We start from the raw sequence: 23,375 nt of genomic DNA, 5'->3' as shown, positions 1-23,375 counted from the left end.
CTACCAGTTGCCACGGGCTGAGATTTGTACTACCTGACGTTGTATGATTGACATGGGTTGTCATGCCCATCTGTCAAAAATGGCCCACAGGGGGCAGGTCAGCTTCCCACCTCTGATCTAGATAAAGAGCCACAGTTGCCAAATCACAAAGGGTTCTTTCATCTTGATAATCCACGAAAGCAAGAGGGGAGGGTGCTATTGCATTCAGGGCCTGCTTGAGGGCTTCCAATAAGCAGCTGGTGGGAATGGGATGCTTAATTATTAATTATTCACTGGCAATCCCCCGATATTAAAAAGTCACAAAACTTGCACCAGAAAATTCTAATTCTATGATAATACAAGGCCTAAAATAAGAAGCCAGCTTTAGGTAACATGTACAAAGCCACAAATCATTTCTCTCCGGCTTCCAGCTATTTTAAGTAAGGTTTTGGATACAGAGAAGGTTTGATTTCTCACCAACGCTGGCCTGATGGTTGGGGTTCACATATAGGTCTTTGCTCCATTCTACCATGCACTTTAATATAGAGACCAAACATTCAAGACCTTTCTTCCGTAGGCTTAGTTCCTGTGCACAAAATATGTGGAGAAAGAACAATTACAATGTAAACAGGTCGAGATCTTTGGAACCTCAGAATATTAAAAACAAAAAACAAAAAAGCCATAGCCTTTCAGCTATTTGGGGCCTAAGTTGTTTTTGCCTTTAAATGCTACTGCAAATACTTGGAATTTGGTTTGGGAACGAACCGATAACTCAGGCTTCCTCAAACTCGGCCCTCCAGATGTTTTGAGACTACAATTCCCATCATCCCTGACCACTGGCCCTACTAGCTAGGGATCATGGGAGTTGTAGGCCAAAAACATCTGGAGGGCCGAGTTTGAGGAAGTTTGCGATAACAAGCTTTTTTAAAACTGAGGTTATGTGAGCTCTAAATGGAAACCCAACCAGTAATCTGGCTGCTGCATTTTGGAGCAGTTTCTGAGTTATCTTCAAGGGCATTGCTTTACACTTCTGCTCAAGTTTGGCTCCATGTTCGATTGTCATGAAACTAAGTGCACTCCTAAACTCTTTGTGAGCAAATAGACAAGTGGATGGAATACATACAAGATACTAATACAAGGCTGCCAATATACTTAACTGAACACAGTGGGAATTGCACGAATGAGTCTTACCTGCAGCGGTGTCATGCCTAACTCATGTCCACTCCTTCCCTGGGCAATTTTAGATAAGTCATTTACTAGCCGTTCAAAAATATTAGCAGCATTCAAATCACAGTCATAGTTCACATATATGTCCACCACACACTGAGCATCTAAAACAAAACAAAACAAAACAAAAAAATAGATTATGAAAATTGAGTGGTCTGGGAACAATGTATGCAGACAACAGACTATTGTGACAGGATACATCCCCCCCCCCATTTAATACCTATAAAACGTACTGGGGAAAAGGGTGAGGAAGGGATAATACAAGCCATTGTTTGCATTATTATACCATAGCTGGGTTACATTTTCTGAACTATTTCCCCCACATCAAAAAAGGCCTGCACTAGTAGCAAAAAGCAAGACTAGGGCTTGCATATGCACTGGTGGGAGAGCCAGGCTTGCTCCGATAGTGCATCTGTGCAACTCTGACCTTGTCACAGCAATGCCCCATGCCTGCCACAGCCAGGTAACAAGCAATTTTGGAGTCAAGAAGCTCCACCCCACCCCACCAGCCACTGCTGGAAGGCAGGAAATACTCAGTTGGCATCCAAACCCCTCGAAGACCCCTTTTTCCACCACTTCTTTGCCTCTATATTCCAAACGCCTCCAGTGTCTGCCCTTTGGCTAAACTGGACATGAGAGAGTCCTTGCATAGCCAGAAAGCACAGTGGATTGATTACCTTGAACCAATCACCACCAGTCTTTAGCAGACTTCCCACTAGTTACGGGGATAAATACTGCAAAACCCTTAGCACAGTGAAAGACACCTACATTAGCTGCTTTTATTCCCTCCTGCTACGCCTGGCATTTTCACAGCGCTACTGTACTTCTCATTCTCTCTTGTTTCTCCTGGGCTCCACCAACCTCATAGTGTCTTAGCAACTACGTTTGGGAAATACTTCAGGTACACACTCTGGGGGTCACATTCCAACAATTCCAACAAAAAAGTGCCAGACTAATATTTTTAGTGTGTATGGTGTTTGTGGGTGTGTTGCCTCATGGCACTTTGATATATTTATTTTGTTATCACTTCTATACAGTATGCCTATACTTCTTCTATTCATTCTTGATATTCTAAACAGGCAGAAAAGGAGAATTTCTTGATGATGTTATAAAATTACCTGCAGAAATTCTAGTCAAGGTCTGAATTACCATCCATTTGTGCTCAAAGGAACTGGAAGAGGTTTCTAAAATGTTCAGGAAGATCTCTTTGAAAAATACCTGTTGAATACAAATAGAAAAAGTAGGTGCAAGGTCTGTACCCCAGGCATACATTCCAAGGATATCGTTAAAAATTCTGAACACACACACACACACACACACACATTCAAATACAGAACATTAGTGATTTTGATTCATGATCCATATGCAGAGACAGTTTCATATTACTACTGAACTGAACTTAAGGAGAGTATCAAGCATTTGAAGCAAGAGGAAAAAACAAAACCTTCTTACCTCAATCTGCATTTTCAAATGGGTCTTAAAGTTTGAGAGAAGGGTGAGGAAAATGGCAAGGGAGAGCTCAAAGACGTCAGGAACGGACGATACTCCATTTTTAGATAATGCTACACAGAGGTATTGCTTGATTGCATTTATAAACATTTCATGTGTCCTGAAGACCGGACCAGCATTTTGCAAAACCGAAAGCAACAGCTGGAGAGACACTATTTTAGAGCGTAGTTCATGGGATCTAAAAATAGTAAGCAGAAGAACAGAGTCAAAACAATATCTTGTTATAAGCTCTTTGTATGTTATAAGAGTAAAGGTTGTCCTACATGATGTCCTCCAGATCACATGGACTCCAATTCCAGTCAGACCTAACCAACATAGCATCAAGAGTGATGGTAGTGGCAGTGCATAGAATCGGGCTGGGTATATGTGTGTGGAGGATGCAACATTGACCATAGAGCATGTCTGATGTACTGAAACATTTGATTGTCTTTCAATGTTCACAAGAGAGTAGTTTTTAGATGATTTCACCACACTTAACAAAGAAGCTAACCTTTAACCTTTCCTTTCCTTTGTAATAAGACACACACTCACACCCCGGAAAGCACTGCATGCTAACAAAGCTTGAGGGTCACTTAATTCCATCAAACTTTATCATGCCCTTTACAGATGCTGAATCCCTTTGAACCTTCATCCATTTCCCAGCACAAGAAATACAGCAATTTCTGTCAGCCGGAATCATATCACAGCCCTGAGCCTTCTGGCATCTCTACAGCTTACATTTCACTTTCTCTCTCACACACAAATCTTACTTGACAGCAAACGTACATATCAAGTAGTGAACCTATACACACAGTTAGTCTCCCTCTGCTGCAGAGGAGAGAATAATATGTTTTGTGTCTCTCTGAAGTCAAGGCATGCAGCTGTTCCTTTGGGCATGTCTCAGAATACAGACGTGGTCCAGCAATCATGGATCACTTTAGAAAAATATGACTTAGCAGTTTCATAAATGAGGAAGGTTTACACCCAAGATAAGTAAGGCTACAATATACTATACACCAAAGCAACAATACATGCAGCTTGATAGCTAATTAAATTATGAATGCATTTTTAACTGTGTTACTTCAGGTCTCATTCTGGACAGTGTACAAATCAATAAATGTAACATTTTCATTTTTACTTGGGATCTGGAGGCCCATCACCAAGCGGTTTCATCGAAAGCTTGCACAATGACCGAAACACAAGGAAGGCATCCTTCTGAAGGATATGGGAGAATCTGGCAGCTGCCTGAGGTCCAGGTACATCAGTTTCCTAGATAAAGAAACAAAAGAATTAGTTTGGATTCAGCCACAAACATATGTGAACAAGTAGCATTTGAATTACACTTACGTTTTGTTGAGATCAGTTTTAAAAAGGAAATAAAAGTCTTGCTCAGATGTAATGCTGCACCATGATTATGGGATCAAGCCTGTGTAAACCTTGGGCTTGTGCACTCCCCTCTGGCATGGCTGCAAGTCTTGAGTTCTGAGGCATGCACTTCAAATTAAGCACAGCTTATTATGTCTGGACTCAGGCAAACACTGATAAATATTAATTATGTTTTCTTGAAACACAGCCACCTTCAAACCATAGTTTATGAAGCTGTTTCCCCCCCAACTATTAACTAACTATTCTAAAAAGAAGCAGATGCTTCTGATCGTATTGCCATGCCAAAAGAGGAAAGAGGTACATAAGTCCATGGCTCACGCAGGCTCAGTCTTATAATATTTAACCAAGGTCTAGTATTACATTCAAATGCATTTGTTTGAATATAAGGAAAACTGCGTATAATGTCAGATTTGGTTACATTAAGCACAACAGACCGCTGCAAAATAAATTGCACGTAGAAAACAATTAAGCCTTAACCATTCCACTACAGAAGGGCTACAGCTCAGTAGAACACATGATCTGAATGCAGAAGGTCATATGTTCAATCCCTGGCTTCTCCACATAGGCCTGGAAAGTTGCTGTTTGTCACTGCACATAAAACTGAGGCAGACTGACTAAAGGTCCTACTTTGTCTCAAGCAGCTTTTTATTTTACAGCCCTGTTAAAGTAAGTAAGGCTTTGCTTTCAAGAACAAGAATGAAAAAGGATTGTCATATAAGCTTCATATTATATTAAGCTTCATACTATACTTAATGATAGTATGTACCCAAATCAAATTTCTATGGAAAATCTATTAAAGTAGTGGGGATATGTCCTTTCACACATTTTGGTGTGTGAGTATCCTGTGGCCCAACTGATCTCCTACCAATTACTCTCAGAATATTAGGAGCTTTGCATTACGTTTACTGTACACTTAAATCTCCTACCAGATTATCTGTGGAGGAGACAGACTGTCTATCATCAGGAATTCCATTTGCTTGTGTGTTTTCATTAATACCACCAGGAGAGGCAGGAACTGTACTTGCCAAGTCAGATAAAATCCTAACCGATTCAGGAAGAGACGGCTTTTTCATTTCTTCTTCTAAAGAAGCTGCAGGGGGTGGAGGGTGGAAATGCAGTATTTTTTTAATAAACAGCATCCTCAATATATAATCTCATTCAAACCAGCTAAAAGAAAGGGAAAAAAGCACTGCTAAACAATTAGATAGTACTTATCCTATCTTATACATGGGAGATTAGTAGGTATAGAATCCTATCGGTGGCAAGTCACTAACGCTACTCCTGCACAGAACCCTAATATACTTTTCTCAGGATTTGTAGTCTTGGAGGAAAGGTTTTAAGAATGAGTCAATCTCTTAGGAAAGGGATGAAGAAAGACAGAGACTTCTCCAAAGAAATTTTACCTCTAACTGCAGATGTCACCACATCCTCCAAGATTCCTTTAACAATTTCTTTGCCTTCATCAGTTTCTTCTTCTGATAAAACATATATCAATAAGTCATTTGAAAAATGTTGCGATTTAGCCTTCTCTTTTAAAAGATGGTTTCAACAATTTACATAAGATCAGAGATTAGGTTTATGTTATATATATATAACCTGGTTAGGAAAAGCTGATTAGAGATATTTAGACTTATTTCACACAGGAGCCCTAAAGCTGTTTGACATTTACAGCAAGCTTGCTATGGGAACGTATGGACAGAACTATAGTTTCCAATGGGGAAATCTTCACAGCAGCCGATTCCAGCAAGTCTGTTGTCACCACCAATTAATTGATTGGCACTGACAGCAAGTCTGACTTGCCAAGGAACTATCAAAAGCATTTTAAGGCTTCCAAATGTTCCTTGTAAATGCATCTTCACCTGGACACAGGACATCAGGTGGCTGTGGGGAAAACTGCCTCATGGGCCAAACTGAGACCTGTGCCAGGCCTTAACAGAGCCTCTACATAGCAGGAAGTCAGTTCACTAGATAAGCATGTTATATTCTGAGATAGATCTTAGGGGAAATTTGATTCTACTCTGTGCTCCTCTTTTAAGGATGGCTAAGCTCCAGTGGTTCTTAGCTATTATGGAAGTCACCTGAAAAACCATTTTGATCAAGCTGTTCACAAGGCTGAAGAATCAAGTAGCACAGTATGCTAACATTGCTATGTCAGAGAATGCTTTGTAGAACACCAAGGAACTTGGACTCACCTACAGTCAGTTTCAAAGGCTAAAACTGTGTTTGTATCAGTAAAATAGGGCTACAATGGCTATTAAACAAGTCCCACCACTGTAGAATTTTTACTTCCCACTGAAAGACACATGGGAACGAATATTTGGGATTCAGAGTACTTACTTCAATCATCCTAGAAAAAAATATCAGTTTTGGTGCAGTCAATTATTATTAAATTGGGCCAATATGTCAATCATTTCCTAGAATATCTGTCAAATGGATGATATCTGAAAGAACTTATATTTGATGCCAAATACAATACTTTCTGCTATATACGCTTTTAAAAATAAATGTTGGCAATTAGAATCCACTAAAAAAAGAGATAACATTCAAGATATTGAGCTAGGAAGTGAGATCTATTAGCAGGTGACAAACTACTTATTATACTTCAGCCAACAAGAAATAGGAATCAAAATAGAAGATTTTACATTTTAATAGAGAGATTATCAGGATTAATATTACCGATATGTGAAAATATTGTTTTTATCTTAACACAATTAGCTTGGTCTCATAATTAAAATTTATTCTCTCTCTTTGTTCTGATGCTGCAATCTGTAGATTAGTCTTCAACAAATAGAGTCCTATTGAGGAACAGTACTTGAAGTTCAGAATCTGGATGGCCACAAGTGAGCCACACCTGCCCTATAGCTACACAAATGAATGCTTTTAGCTATCTTGACAAATCACGGCATCCAATAAGCTGGAAAATCTAGCATTTGTTTATTGTGATTGATTCATTTTTTAAAAAAATGCCTTGCATGGTTTTTTGTCAACCATTCACCTATCCAACATACTTTTTAATGATGCCCAATTCCATTAGACTAACATTTGGCACAAAAAGCTGCAATTTGAAAGAGATACCTACAGATAAATTACACTGCTTGGAGCTGCAAGGCTTTGAGAAATAGCCAGACTGCTGCTGAAAGCTTTGATGAAGGAACAAGTACTACAGTTTGGGATCAGAGGAAATTTGAGTCATTTTTTGGCAAGTGTATAGGTAAAGGGACCCCTGACCGTTAGGTCCAGTCACAGACGACTCTGGGGTTGTGGCGCTCATCTTGCTTTACTGGCCGAGGGAGCCGGCATTTGTCCGCAGACAGCTTCCGGGTCATGTGGCCAGCATAACTAAGCCACTTCTGGCGAACCAGAGCAGCACACGGAAACACCATTTACCTTCCTGCTGGAGCGGTACCTATTTATCTACTTGCACTCTGACATGCTTTCGAACTGCTAGGTTGGCAGGAGCAGGGACCAAGCAACGGGAGCTCACCCTGTCGTGGGGATTCCAACTGCCGACCTTCTGATCGGCAAGCCCTAGGCTCAGTGGTTTAGACCACAGCGCCACCTGCGCAAGTGATACAGGCAAGTGACTGAATAACCATTTTAAAAGGGAATATCATAAAACAGGGTGGGACTCATGATCCCACCAGCACTAGCCCAAATGGTCGATGGTAAGAGAATACAGATGTTAGGATCCAACAACATTTGAAGGACCCATAGCTTCCCCATCCCTGCTGTAACAGCTCTCAGGTATATGAGAGTATCTTAAGAAGAAGTGTAAATCAGCATTATCCTTGTAGACATATCACTTTACTTTGTAAAGCCTTGGAAGATTGTTTGAATGCTGCCAAACCATAGCTCCCCTATCCTTCCATCCCATGCCAGATTCAACAGAAAAGCCCTGCCTTGCATTAAGCTGGAGCTCTCTGCTACATCTGAACCAGAGAACCCAGGTTCAGTGCCAGATCCTGACTTATTTTCCTGATCCGTTACCTAATATTATGCCAGAGTTCCCTGGATGTAACACAACACTCCAGCTTAAGCTAAACAAGGGTCTTTGTGCTGAAACTGGCACATAACAAACTTGGGCACGACCTCATAAAACTATAAGCTAAGTCAGCCCCAATACAGGAAGCTTTCTTACCGAATACAGGTGGTGTCAAACTGTCCTCTGGTTTCTGGTCTCCATTTTCTTTTCTTTCAGGCTCACCATTAGTCAAGTCTGTTTTGACAGGAGTCGAGGGTCTGCTTCCATGCTGGCTGTATTTCAATCGGCCAAATTTGGGAGACCCTGAAGCACTATGAATCATCGGAGACTGGGGTTTTTGTTGATTTGATTTTTCCAGGTCTCTTCCCTCTTGTATCTAAACAACCAAGATAGAAAATACTGTATTCATCAGGTATATAACAAAGTAATAGTCAATAGGGGGCAGAACCAAATAATGCAGCATGCTTCAAAAACCACACACCTTCCTATTGCATCAGCTCAATACAGAGGCCTTCAGTTTTAACATTTATGTAAGACAGTAAGAGTTATTGTCCAAAATGACTTTGGAGTTCCATCATACAGAAATTTTAAGTCTACATGGTACAGACTATAAATATTTAATGAAAACAGATTTTAAGGAAATTATATAATTTAAATCCAACCTCTGAAACAAGAAGGACAGTTGTCTTTGCTTGCAAAGTTCCTCATATTTGGAGAGGAATCACAGCATGGCGGAACCACAGTACAACAAAGAAGCAGTTGGGCACATACAATGTTCATGATAAAAGATCACCTGTGAACTCACAACACAGCAGAGTCCTTATTCTCTAAGCCAAGGGTGGGAAAAGAGTAGTTCTCCAAATGTTGTTGGACGATGTCATCCCTGGCCACTGGCCAGAGTGTTGGGAGTCCAGCGACATTTAGAGCACCACAGGTTCTCCACCCTACTCTAAATCACAGCTTGGAGGACTAGAATGTAACATCAAAATTGAGAAAGAGTCCTTCCTCTTCTTTCTGATTTGCTATTTCCTTTGATGTCTGAACAAGGTCTAGTATGGTTAGCACAAATTAGGAATCGCCTCCAAATTATGGATGTGAAATCATGGCTTGAAGTGAGTTTTGCAAACCATGGTTTAGCGGGAATTCCTGGTTGATGCTAACTATGGTCTGCCTGATTGAGACGTCATGGTGAACTATGGTTAAGACAAACCAGAAAAGAGAGGAGATAATTGGCATGCAAGTGGGGAAGAGGGAGCTTGTAAGCCTGCAACATGCTTACAAATAGGAATCAGATGACAATAGCTCAGTGGAGAAGGAGCAGTAATATAACAATTAAATGATGTACATAAAAGTCAGATTGATAAACATTTACTACATACAGCTTGGTTTTCCATCCGGGTGAAAATGACATTCAGCATCTGAGTGAGAGTAGCCTTGGCAGTTGTTTGATTAATGAGATTTTTACTGGCTAGATAAATGTTGTAACAAGTTCTAACAGTCTGAAGGATTGTTCCTTCGTGAATTTCGATATACGGGGACGTGACAGCGGTGAGAAGAGCCTGGAGGGGGAAACACAACACACACCACAATAAAGACATCTAAGCAAATGGGAACAAAACTTATTTAAATATAGTGCTCTGAACAATGAACAATCAGTCATAAGGTCAGCATGGCTCTTGCCTTCCCATAGTCCCATAACTTAAAATTAATAAAAAGTATTACAGTGGCAGTACTGGCAATTTATAACACTATTGAGAAAAAGCAATCTTTGACCAAAGATTAAGGGAAACATTCACAATGTTTTTGGCAGCAAATGAACCCCACATCCTCCTTTCTAAAAGTATGAGGATCAGGAGAGGGGGACACTATGGGCAGGCATGAGCTCTTGCTAGGGATAGCACAAGTTTCTACTCAAAAACTATTTTAGACTGCATTTTTGTCAAAGATGACATGCTGTTACTTTGCTTTGGAGCTCATGATGCTTACAAGCAGAAGACACAACCTTCACATTTTCCTCTTCAAATGTTCTGCTTCTTTAAGCCCCCAAGTGGATTTCAAAACACACTACCGACATGTAGATCAACTTCCATATTTGTTGTTCAAAACTGAACCCCACTGTTTTGCTTTTATTGTCTGAGAATGTCTCTTCTACACAACTCCTAAAACCTGCTTTCCCCTGCATTCTAAGATGGCACCTTACACATCAGACTAAACATCAGGAAGAACCTTCTCAAAGTAAGAGCTGTTTGACAGTGGAACGGACTCCCTTGGGAGGTTATGAAGAGAGTTTGGAGGTTTTTAAGCAGAGGCTGGATGGCCATCTGTCATGGATGCTTTAGCTGAGATTCCTGCATTGCAGCGTGTTGGACTAGATGATGCTTGGGATCCCTTCCAACTCTACAATTCCATGATTTATCTGGGAGTAATTCTCATTGCATTCAAAAGTGACTGTATAGACATGCATACCCTTGTGCTGTAAGCATCTCTTTGCTAATAGTTGTTACAGAATCTGGAAGTTTACAAAGGAATATCCAAGGAATATCCAAGATGCCAGAACATGTGACACACAGTCATGTGTATGTCTCATTCATGAGGAGTTTCTCTCTTTTAAATCAAAAGCAGCTGCAGAAAGAATGAATGTGATAGAACGGGAGGGGGAGCTGTTTGCTTCTGCTCCAGCCATTTTTCCTCTTAGCGCTCCCAGATGTTTTCCTCACACATAAAAATGCATACAACTGCATGTTATATCTAGCTCAGGCCTCATGTGTTAAGTGTTTAAAACTAAATTTTACTGCAGTACATCATCCTGGCAATTTAAAAGACCGAGGGATTTCAAATCAATTGACTGTTTACAGTAAAACCTTTTATTGTCAATAAGTTTTGGAGAGACCTGTTACATTGCTACAATCAGCAAAAAGAATGTTTGCAAAATGTAAATGCCATATCCTATGTTGTAGGCCCTATACACCTGAAGGAGCACCAGCACTCCCATCATTCAGCCTGGACAATGAAGTCCAGTTCCAAGGACCTTCTGGTGGTTCCCTCACTGCAAGACGTGAAGTTACAGGGAACCACATAGAGGGCCTTTCTCGGTAGTTGTGCCCACCCTGTGGGACGCCCTCCCATCAGATGTCAAAGAGATAAACAATCATATAACTTTTCATCTGAAGGCAGTCTGGTTTTGGGAAGCTTTTAATCTTTGATGTTTTGCTGTGTTTCATTATATTTTGTTGGAAGCCACCCATAGTGGCTGAGTTAACCCAGTCAGATGGGAGGGGTACAATGAATGAATGAATGAATATTTGCTGCTGCCGCCACTACTACTACAATCAAATGCAATACAAATTTACTTACAAGCTAAGCCCTGTCAGTCAATAGCCACGAGTTATTAAGAAAATTAGATCTCAAATGAGAAATAAGGTACTGGAGCTTCAGTAAATAATCTTTAGCTAGTACACAACATGCAATTTGCAGAAAGCTAAGTTGGGTGAAGGAGAGGGAGAAATGGGCAGCATATGGCAGAAAAACATTTCAAATCCATTAACAGAGCTCTGTGGTCTAGGAAGAAATGGCTACTTAAATAAGATATGAGTTCATATTTACCAAGAGGTAGTTAATTTAATTTTCATAGTATGGTGCAGGAAGGGGTAAATTGTACAGCCTTTTAAAATTAGATTTGGGGATTCTCTAACTGGAAGATAAAAGGAAGAGCCTCCTCCATTTAGAAAGCATAGACTAAGCAAAAGTCTTATTAACAAACAGCCTTTCTAAAATATAAATCAAAATAAAATACCTTTATAATTTGTAACTGCACTCCCTCGTCAGTCTGAGGACCCTGAAAGCAATTGCAGATTGTTTCAACAATGCGGTCAATCAGGCGTTTTCCAGGAGCTCCACTGTCTGGAGCATTGCCAGTGATATGTCCATATGCAATAAGTTTCTACAGAGAGAGAGAGAGAGAAAATTGTATTATAGTCACTTTCACACATGAAACACTTTCCATGTCATTTAGAGGATTCAAAATGCAGGACAGCTTCATTAGCAGGTTCCAAAGAGGCTGATGGTGTGTGTAAGTGTAAGGAATGTCTTAAAATATGTCAAAGCTGAGGGAGGGGTGAGCGTGGAACAATTACTAATAAAACCTGTAACAGATCTTTTAAAGAACTTTGGAGGCAGGGAAAGGAAGACAAAATAAAGTAGCTTCTCAATTCTGTCTGCAGTCTAACAATATATACATACATGCATCTGCTTCAACATAAAATTTAGAGGACACTGTCAAAATAAACACAGCCAAGGTTGATAAATACTTAATTTTAAAAGGATACCTGCAAGCAGTCCAATGAAGTGCTGACAATCCGTGGGGACTTCGACTGGCAGGCCAACTCAAATGGGAGGAAATATTTATCGGCTTCAATGAAGTTTGCTTTTGGAGTGGTTTCATTGCCTTGGCTAGTTGGAAAAATTGAAAACAACAACAAAATCACTCAGTGTTATGAACTGAGCAATGGCTTTCATATTAATTTCCTATCCACATAGAACACACAACATAAAAGCCATTGATACATTCCTTTCTAAGGCATGGAAAGCAATGCAGGTCCTATCTCCAAACATATATAACTATTTCCAACCCTTGCTGCACACCTCTTACAACAAGATGGCAAGGGCTAATATCCACCATACCTAACTGGCAGCAAGTTTGTCAGCAAGCACGTAAAGTATTGAAACCTAGGACCACAGTCTCCAATGTCCATGCTTGTCAAAAATCAGCACACAATTATATATATGCAGACACACTCTCCCTATAGTCTCACTCTTAACAGCAACTTGGTTTAACTCCTCCCTCAAGTACAAAACCACTTTATTTTTCGGTTGATGAAAGACTATTGAGGAAGTCATTCTTGCATGCATGTACTTCAAGATCACAGCCTAAAGAATTGGAAAAACAACATCCAATTGCACTGCATGAATGGATGTGTCAAGAAGTAGTAGCTAATAAAATCAAGTACTGTACTTTTTAAATATATCAGTGTGGAAATTTCTGAGCATGAATCGTTTTCTCATGGATTCATTCCCTTTTGGCTTAAAAGTTAAAATGAAGGAATGGAGATAAAAACAAGAACAATTTGAAAGAATATGGTCTCCTTTTATGATCTATATGGAGCAAAATTAAAAGATTCAATAATTTAATGCTTTTACAGCACCAAGAACAAATATAGCTTATAAGGAATGAAATTTAATCCGTAATAGGACATATGTTACATAGGAATGACATATCTGTATGTATGTTTTTGTATAGTATTTTTTTAAAAAAATGTATATAAAAAGTTAAGATATCTTTATATTTAAGCATTTTTAACCATTGGGTTCAAGATTATTAAGTTTCAGGAGGCAGAAAATGTCAATGGTCCTGCTACTGCAAGGCCAACCATCAAATCTTGCTAATAGCTACTTCTCACAGTATGTTTATGAAGCACTGGAATATTCCCACATAGCATGCAGTGTCTAAGCTTCTTTTGAAACATAAGGAGGGAATGGTTAGCACATGTATCTACCTAGAAAAATATAGTGAAAATGCTTATTAATGTTTTTCTGCAGAATAAAAGATGATGAAAGTCATGTCAAGCTACCTCCAAAACAGTACAGTGGTACCTCAATTTACAAACTTAATCTGTTCCAGAAGTCTGTTCTTAAACCGAAACGGTTCTTAAACCGAGGCACGCTTTCCCTAATGAGGCCTCTCACCACCAGTGCCCTTCCACTGTTCAGATTTCATTCTTAGACCAAGGTAAAGTTCTCAAACCGGGACACTTTTTCCAGTTTTGCGTAGTTCATAAACGGAATCATTCTTAAACAGGGCTGTTCTTAAAACAAGGTACCACTGTAACTTCTTTCTTTGGCGATAGGTACATGACTCAACATTGAATTTCCAGATTGTGTTGGGGTAAGACAAACAGGAGCCCCCACCCCAGCCTACATCACAACAGAAATCCAGTGTGGAAAATGACCAACAGTGGCTTGGAAAACTAACACAGAACAATAGAAGAAAATGATTAGGATTCTTCCCAAAGTATAATGAACTTGTGTTTCCACCAGGCACAGCATGCCACTGAAGAAACAGAGATCCAGAAAACAGAACTACAGTAATTTTCTAATCCGATAACATCAGAGAGACAGCTGAACACCAACAGATTAGAGCTGGGTTTCATTAATCATGCAGATTGGTATCTCTGACCAAGCCAATTACACGCATACATTATGGAACATATGCAAAAGAGATCTAAAGAGAGGAAGTGGAGGTTCTGTTAGCAGAGAACTGCCATGTCATAAGCAATGAAAGAAAAATCCAGTTGAGAAGAAAGGAAGTGGTAAAACAATATCTTTGGGAAGTCGTTACTTGCAACTGAAATACAATTAATTCTACTTAGGCCACTCATAGCCACAGGGATTACCTAAACTTGTTCATTTTCTTCCAAATTCCCCATTTTTTCCCTAGAGACACAGTTGCAAATAACTGTACTGAGGGCAGCTTCAGAAGGTCTTACCACATCCAAAGCCACTTTTTTTTTTGTCCCTGCCACTCAACTCCTGCCTAAAAGCGAGCCTGAAACATGTTCATCCAAAAGAAAATGTTCTACTGCTAGAGGGACATTCGTTGTGTTGCTGTGATGTGTTACCTTAAAGAGTGTTACCTGAAGCACTTCAGCCAGATAAATTATACATACACCTGCATATTAGGTGTTTTTATATTATACGTGTTGTCACCAGCACTTACTCACCTTTGCTTTTCTAATTCTGCTTTTATTTCATCTGGGGAGAAAAACAGAACAAATGGTTTATGTTGCAGACTTATACTATACACAGATGCCAATATAAGACAAAAGCCAAAAACTTGGTAAAAAAGTGGATGATATCACCAATGATATATGTATTACCAATCTATCTCAAAACACACTTTAATGTCATGTATAATAGACAATTTTTGCCGGATGCACTTTTGAGAATCAATAACAAAGTACTATTTATACTAAATGGATATCTGAATTTACTTCTCTCATTAACTTTGCCAATGCGGATAGCCAATGTGGTGGTCTCCAGATGTTGCAGACTATAACAGCCATCAGCCCCAACCAGCATGGCCCAATGCTCAGGCATGATGGGAGTTGTAGTCCAAAATATGTGGAGAGAACCAAGTTTACTAGCACTTATCCTGCCACACTGCCATATTCCTTATGGCAAAACTAATGACAGTTACTGCAGAAACAGCGAGTTAAAAAACTAAATGTTTTGTATTTTCCTCTTGAAACAAAATATTGATTAGAATAGTGTCTGCTCCAAATACATTTTATTTTTTATAAACCACTTGTGTCACTTAAACAAAAGCTTAGCAAATACTGTTGAGATTCAGTGCCCAAGTTTGCCCAAAATAATTTTCCTTTCCAATTAATGTTGTAATTTAAATACCGTTCCAGACATGCAGATAACACAACCCAAAAACTATTTAATTGTGGGAAATTTCAACTTTATTTGCAAAAAGTTTTCTTAAACAAGTAGTACTGCTGGCTACATCAACTTTTACAGCTACATCTGCTGCTGTTCACCTCAAAAATGATATAGTAGTGCTAATTGTCATCCTCCAGAACTGAACTCTGGGTGATTAATTGTAGGTACAGAGGAGGCACATGATTGCTGACCAGTATATTTAAATGTTTGGTTCACCCAAGACTTTATAGACCCTTTATACCCAATAATCACAAAAGTCACAGGTGGAGAATACTTCTATTTTTACATATCTTTATTGTTCTGCAAAGGGAATCGTATGCATTAGTACTTTATTATCCCTTTGGAGCTGTGTTGTATCTTTGTACTTTTGTCCTTCCAGGTTGCGATGCTTTACAAAAATTGACTTTGTTTTCTTTCTTTTTGTTAAGCTTGCACCTTTTTTTTGCTAACAAATCAATAAAATATAATTTTGATGAGGGGCAGGGGAAGACTACCGTACATTGAAAGTCCAGTAAGAAATCTCTGAGCAAACTACAGTACTTTGCAAGAGATAACACAGTAACATTTAAGTCAGAACTGAAGCTAAGAAACCTGAGATATCAGCAGCTTGGGAAAAACGTATCTTCCATAATGGGGAAAGCATTGCACAAGATTCCCTTTACTAAATGTTGGTTTCCTCCAGGCTTCAACAGTTTTATTCAAACACACTCACACTCCATCCAGTTGTGCAAGGTAGTTAATATTAATGCAGGCAAGAAACTACCTTGTCTTCTCCTGCTGGCTTCTACTCCCACAAGAAAAAAAGTTATAAATTATATCAAAATCCCTCCTCTAACAGACAGGCCAGTTTGGCAGGTCAGACTGCTCTCCAAACTTTAATTTGTGGGGAGGTCAATTTGTTTGGAACAGCTGGGCGTGATTTAATTATTTCCCTCCTTTTTCCTGATCAAAACCCCATACACATGCCCCAATTTGTCAAATGCCCCAATGAAGGAAATCCTACGATAAAAGAAGGGGAAGAAAGAAAATTCAGAAACAAAACATTTTTCTTCCACCTGTTTTCTATTCTCCTCAATGCCCACTTCTCAGGGTACCATTAGACGTTCAAAATTAAGTGTTATCAGAAACAACCGCCTTTTAGACATACAACTTGGCTATGAAGAAGAGATTGCTATAGCCCACTTCTATATGCAGCCGTTTTATTAAATACCATGTGATATTTGCAAGGAAAGAACTGGAGAAAAAAAGGAAGATTTGTGAAAAACTGTGGAGATATATAGGAAGCAGTTGGGAATGTTTTTCAGACTCAGGCCTCCTTGACAACTTCCTGGGAAATGCCTGCTACTGGTGGGCAGAGTCAAGAGTAGGTGGAGAAGCAGATGAGACTGTACAGTAGGGTATTCCAGACATGCAAAACTCAGCAGTTTCTACACACTGACCTGCATCTCTTCATCCTCCATAGAGGGAAGCAAGGGGCATTAGCATCACTCAAGGGCACAATCCAACCCAGGAAAAGCACTCACGCAGAGTGTAGAGCAGAACTAGTGAGAGATATGACTTGAAGGGCTGAATGGCCCCCAGGTCTGATATTCCCCAGCCCTGTTACAGGGGAAGGAGCAGGAAGCTAATTATACATTGTCAAACACTTGTAAATTTACTAGGTTGGGTTACAGGCCACAATAAACAGGCCTTTGCAGAAATAATTATTATATCCAGTAGCAACTGTTAATTGGCAAAATTAGAGGTTCTACATAATGACTGCTTCTAAATGAGAGCAAAACCTCCTGTTCCTTATGAAATAAAGATCTGTGAGGCAACTGACAAATTTTAAAAATAAGACACAAACTTTTTTTGTGGCCCCGGGTCCAATAGTTCTCGATCAGGATTTACTTTGGAACAAGCACTTTTATCCCTTCCTGCCCCTGATTCAATTCCAGTTGCTACTGGGAAACTGTGGAGCTTCTACAGTGTACAGTGGTACCTCGGGTTACATACGCTTCAGGTTACAGACTCCACTAACCCAGAAATAGTACCTCAAGTTAAGAACTTTGCTTCAGGATGAGAACAGAAATTGTGTGGTGGCAGCGGGAGGCCCCATTAGCTAAAGTGGTGCTTCAGGTTAAGAACAGTTTCAGGTTAAGTACGGATCTCCGGAACGAATTAAGTACTTAACCAGAGGTACCAGTGTAAGTAGAATGAATACACAGAAAAGTATTTCATGAGGAAAGAATTAAGCAAAACTCCCTAAAATCTCCCTTCCCTGAATCTGCGGAACTGTATATAAGAAAACTGCAATCTCAGCTACAACGAATTCCTTAGCCAGGAGTGATCTGCCATACCCATAGTACAGGATAACATTACGTGGCAGCAATTGGGGTAAACAATTTTAAATACAGCATATGCCGTCGAAACAAATTGTAAAGAGCAATTATTTTCAAGGAACACCCAAAGCCAAGTAAGGAGTTAATAGCACAATCTGTTATTTGAAAAACCTATAACAATTTCAGTGGTAATCCCTAATTGCTATATCCTTTAAGATAATAAAATAAAAAGTTTAAAGTGGCTATGACTGAAAGCTATAAGTTATATGAAAATGCCATTCAGTGCTGTGAACTATCTAGCATTTTTTGGTACATTTTAAAAGACATTTTAGATCCTGTAAAGGTTACAGTAAGTAAAAACAAATATTTAGGGAAAATATGTTAAAATATGTAACTGTGTGCTTTTGCAATATTTTGTTTAAGTTGTATATTGTTGCTTCAGTTTTTGTGTATCATTTATATATTAAGCAGTACAAAATTAAATCAATAATAAATCAACCTACAGCATAAAGTGTACAGTGCAGCTGATGTGGGAAACTTTATGATTGACTTTTTAAATGTTGGTGATAATTATTTACTGGAAATGAGTCTTGCCCTGCTACCTATTCCAGACAATTAGCATACTATTCTTCAGTGTAATGAGCAGAGGTTATTAACATATAAAGTTGTTATGCTCCCTTTCTTTATATAATAGGCTAGAAATTAGAGTCTCTTTAAACTTATATTAATTTAAAATGATTCAGTGGTCAGTTTTCTGTCCCTCCCAGTAGCTTTCTGCCAAGACCTTGCTGGCTTCCAGGCTGTACAAAATACTTCTACTTTTGGCTTAATTCTAAGTCACTATAAATTACTTTTTGTATGTATTCAATAAACCTGAAACAAATACCTATCAAAGTGGCACCTGTCCATATCTAGTCACCTCCTCATCAGTGTAAAAAAATAAAAATAAAAATGGGCTGCTATATCACAACCATGCAAGTAACCCTTCAGATGTTTTCTTATTAATTTCCTGACAAACACATGTATGTTTCAGGTCAGACACACCAGTTGATCAGGTCGAACAGGAGTAGACAAGACAGGCTTGTTGGATCCACTTTGCTTTTTTACTAGAACCAACCAGAAGCTTGTGCAATAAGCACAGTTAGAATTAAAGAACATGATGCGCTGAGCATTCCAAGCCCACAAAATTGTTTTCAGTAACAGAATGGAACTGACTCCACAGTACTTTAGCACAAAAATCCACACCTGGTTAGCTTTCTTCATTTCATCTTAATTTAGGTGGCAAAGGTCATTCTGTTGCTGCTATTTTTAAACAATTAGAGCTTGGAAACACTTGCCAAGCTACTGCAAAATGTGCATAAATCTACCAGTAGATACTGACCTATCTTTTGCCCACACCCCAATGCAGAATTTGTATTCAGTCACTCTTATACCCTTAAACTTTTATAATCCACATATTTCTCCCTTCTTCACTAAACAAAGTTTAAGCCTCTTGTTACTATCTTTGAATGTTCTACTAAATTGTGCCCCAGCAACTTTCTTGCCTCTTACGATACCTATTTTGCCAATATGTTAAATGTTAGACCTTCACTATGGTGATTTTATGTCTTATTTTGTTCTGCCTCTTGCCCACAGTGAGATCTGCCTGGGCTTACATACCCATTTTCAGGTCAGGTCTCATTTCCACCCCCCTTAGACAAAACTCTACTATCAGGTCAATTGAGGGTTTTGTCAGTTAGTTTGTATATAACGTTCCTGTCTGGTGTATCCCAGCCTATATCATCACAGTGAACATAAGCTCTGTATAGCAGAGGCTTTCAATTAAAAAGGTACAAGGAACATTGAGGAGGCTATAGTAATGCTGTGCTGTGGTACATGCATTCCTGCCATTATCATCTTCATTCCCCCTTTCCATTTTTCTCCTTATGATAATCTGGATACCTCTTATACAGTATGGAAATACATATTGTCTCCCTTCCCACCACCAGCCATATAAAGAACAAAACAAAGTATTATACTTAACATTTATACATGAGTTGAACTGTTGTATGAATGCAATGAACACAGGAATTATGTTGTATATTATATCATAATATAATTATTTTTCAGATTATGCTTTTGTTTTTGGCTGAATATCAGATTCATTTTATGCTTTGAAAGCTAGGAGCTGTGAAAAATATTTCATGTGGTATTGTTAGAATTCATGTTGTAATATAAGAGTTAAGGCTGCAATCTCACATCTGCTTGCCTTGTTGTCAGTCCCTAAACCTAAAAATAATTATTTCTAAGTAGATCTTCATAGGGCTGAAGTGTTAAGTACTTCACCGCTGGTGGACTGAGCATACAGAATGCTTTGTAATACACTTCTTGATCCTCATAATATGAGACCAAAATAATGTCTATTTTACAAATGGGCCACTTAGATTCAGACAGTGATATGCCAAAGAAAATTCCTATGTCTACTCAAGAAATAAGTCTCATCAAATTCAGTGGGACTTACTCCCAGGTAAGAGTTATAGGATTATAGTCTCAATCCCATCTCAGCCTACTTAAAAACATCTAATTTTTTGCCAAGAAAAAATAGACACAAGTCCCAATGTCCTATTTGCATAGAACATGCAGTTAAGACACTAACAGAGAAGGCAGCTGTCAAACTGTTTCCCCCCTCATTTGGACTTATTGGCACAGAAAAAAGTATAGAGCCAAAATAAAACTGTCTCTGCTTGTAATGCAAGTTGATGTTTCTTAACTTTTCTTTTGAAGAAAGGTCACATTCATTAGATACATCTAAGAAACATTTATCTAATTTCTTTCATCCTGTAAAAACTATTCAGTAAGGCAGTATTGATCTATTTTGTACTTAAGTCTCACAACTAATTTCATTATTTACCAAGTATAAACAATTCAAGAAAATATTATAGAAAAGTGTTTCACATGCACACAATCTGCCCATCTGATAAGTAAAAAGTCTTGCAAATCTACAGCAATTAGTACTGCATGTTACAATCAGATAAGGAAAGTGAACCTTGTTCTCTCTTCCTGAATGAAAGGAACCTCCCTCTTTCCCTTGACAACCGAACCTGACCACAAAATTTATTATGACACTTCCTGTTAGAAGATATGGAGCGTGGTCACCTGTTCACAAGCAGGGGAGTATCCAACGTGGCAAATTAATCTACCGAGCATATCTGATGCCAAGTCCTACAACCAACTACACTCGTGTGTACAAAGTTATTCATTAGACACTTCCCAGAAATACTTTTTCTAATTTCTTTCATCATGTAAAATATCTAGAGAGGCTTTAAAAACAGAAAGTCATCAGCTAGGGAAGACAGATGGGAGTCCCCAGGAGATCTGACAGGAGTGTCCCATAGGCATTGGATCCCCATCACAGCATAAAAGAAGGGGAGATGAAGAAACGCAGAGAGCACATGCCTAGTAAGATCCCAGATCACACTTCATTCAGGGAAACCCCCCTCTCTAAGAGGAATCAAGGAAGAGAATTTTTAACCCAGATCCTAGGCTGCAATCAGAGGAACCTGACTGCTTTTCACACAGCTGTGTAATCACAGAGGGCAGGCTCAATGGGAGCCAACTCCGCTGGACTCACTGGAACTAACAAGCATGTAATAAGATCAAGGGTTCAAGCTTGAGAGAAGCTGGTAGGCTCCCAAATGCACGTGGCAAAACATTTTAGAGAAGACAGCTCATTTGACGCGGGGGGAGTGGAGAAAGAACCCAACTTTTATATCCGAGAAGAGGGGTTCGCATTTGTGTTTCAGAGATATCTGGCAGGTGTCGTCGTAGTCGTCCCCCTCCCCCGGCCTCATGTCCATGTGGGCAGAAGACGCGGGGCTTTAAACCGCCTGGGAGACGGTCGGATATAAACACTCCGAAGCAGCCCTCTCGGCGACCTTCGGCAGTTTCCCCCTCGGCGACATTATGCGCTGGGCGGAATTTACGCAGGAGGATAGCGAAGCTCCGGGCGAGGCGGCCGGGCTGGGAGCGCCAGCGGCCCAGGGCTCCGCCGCCCGGTGCTTTTGACAGGGCTGCCTGGAGCTGCGCCTCTGTGAGGGGAGGGCCCCGAGCTTCGTAGCCGGGCGCCTGCGGGGGCCTCTGCACTCACCGAGCGCCACTTGGCAGGCCCTCCGCAGCTGCCCGTGAGGGGGCCGCTTCGCCTCCTTCTCGGAGAGGATCTTCTCCAGGGCCCGGGAGACGAACATGCTCTTGGTGCGGGTGTCTTCCTCGCGGGTCGGGGGTTGCATGGCCGCCGCGAGGCTTGAAGGCTCTCCCGTCGCCGTCTATCCCAAGCGGGGCGGGAAGCGGCGCTCACGGGGCTCGGCCGCAGCTGGGCTCCACGATCCGGAAGAGACGCGGCTCCCTCAGAGGTAACGCTGGCGGTGGTGGTGATGGACAGCGGCACGGCGCCGCCATATTGGAACCGTCACGTGACCTAGCCCCCCCCCCTTCTCTCTCACGGCCACCTTGGGGAACGGCTCTCGCTGCCCTGCCAGAGGCGGTGACGCGGGAGGGCGGGGTTTAACTTCGAGGTGGTGATGGGAGGTTCGATGGGCGGGGCCAGGGATCCCAGCTGATGATGTGTCGCACTTCGCGTTGCCTTTTAACTCTCAGCTCGCGAGATTACAGGGGGGAGGCTTATAAAATAAACACCTTGGACGTGTTTTGAAATGTTCGTTTGTTTAAAACATTTCCGTACGGGTTCCATTCAGTTACAAGATTTCCAGGATTCCGAAAAAGCGATTAAATTAATAAAACGCAATAAAGGAAGAAAGATTTAAAATGGCCTCAAAAGTTCCCAGAGAGGCTTTGCTGAGGACTAAGAGGACGTGGGTGGCGCTGTGGTATAAACCATTGAGCCTCTTGGGCTTGCCGATCGGAAGGTCAGTGGTTCGAATCCCCGCGACGGGGTGAGCTCCCGTTGCTCAGTCCCTGCTCCTGCCAACCTAGCAGTTCAAAAGCACGTCAAAGTGCAAGTAGATAAATAGGTACCGCTCCAGCAGGAAGGTAAACAGCGTTTCCATGCGTTGCTCTGATTTGCCAGAAGCGGCTTAGTCATGCTGGCCACATGACCCAGAAAAACTGTCTGCGGTCAAACGCCGGGCCCCTAAGCCAGTAAAGCGAGATGAGCGCCGCAACCCCAGAGTCATTCGCGACTGGACTTAACTGTCAGGGGTTCTTTACAGAGGTGCCCCGCAAGACTAATGCCTTGCAAGACGGAAAACCTGCTAGACGAAAGGGTTTTCCGTTTGCGATGCGCTTCGCAAGACGAATTTCCCTATGGGCTTGCTTCGCAAGACGAAAACGTCTTGCGAGTCTCGCCATTTCCCCCCCGCTTCCCCCCCTTTTCTAAGCCGCTAAGCCACTAATAGCCTTTTAGCAGCTTAGCCGCTAAGCCTTTAATAGCCGCTAAACCGCTAATAGCGCTAATCCGCTTAGCCGCTAATGGGGTTGCTTCGCAAGACGAAAAAACC

The 23,375-nt window shown here is 40.5% G+C and overlaps 1 protein-coding gene across 3 annotated transcripts in view; it reads right to left on the bottom strand.

Moving 5' to 3' along the window:
* ARFGEF2 (ADP ribosylation factor guanine nucleotide exchange factor 2) overlaps positions 1-22,370 on the bottom strand; it is a 51,127-nt gene extending 28,757 nt beyond the window's left edge. Inside the window, exons 1-13 of one of the 3 annotated variants that reach the window (XM_053394204.1) lie at positions 22,010-22,370; positions 14,839-14,869; positions 12,388-12,511; positions 11,856-12,002; positions 9,442-9,621; positions 8,219-8,438; positions 5,484-5,555; positions 5,007-5,170; positions 3,833-3,963; positions 2,659-2,893; positions 2,325-2,424; positions 1,171-1,310; positions 457-565 (exon numbers count right to left, since the gene is read on the bottom strand). In XM_053394204.1, the coding sequence (XP_053250179.1) occupies positions 457-565; positions 1,171-1,310; positions 2,325-2,424; positions 2,659-2,893; positions 3,833-3,963; positions 5,007-5,170; positions 5,484-5,555; positions 8,219-8,438; positions 9,442-9,621; positions 11,856-12,002; positions 12,388-12,511; positions 14,839-14,869; positions 22,010-22,148 (1,792 nt within the window). In that variant the 5' untranslated portion in view covers positions 22,149-22,370. The remainder of the gene's footprint in view (positions 1-456; positions 566-1,170; positions 1,311-2,324; positions 2,425-2,658; positions 2,894-3,832; positions 3,964-5,006; positions 5,171-5,483; positions 5,556-8,218; positions 8,439-9,441; positions 9,622-11,855; positions 12,003-12,387; positions 12,512-14,838; positions 14,870-22,009) is intronic. The other 2 variants (XM_053394202.1, XM_053394203.1) reach the window with 2 other exon arrangements.
* Between the last annotated feature and the right edge of the window lie 1,005 nt (positions 22,371-23,375).

Source organism: Podarcis raffonei, chromosome 6, assembly GCF_027172205.1.
Source record: "Podarcis raffonei isolate rPodRaf1 chromosome 6, rPodRaf1.pri, whole genome shotgun sequence".
Lineage (NCBI taxonomy): Eukaryota > Metazoa > Chordata > Lepidosauria > Squamata > Lacertidae > Podarcis > Podarcis raffonei.
Note: the sequence above shows the minus strand (reverse complement) of the source record. Positions and strands in the feature narration are given on the sequence as shown.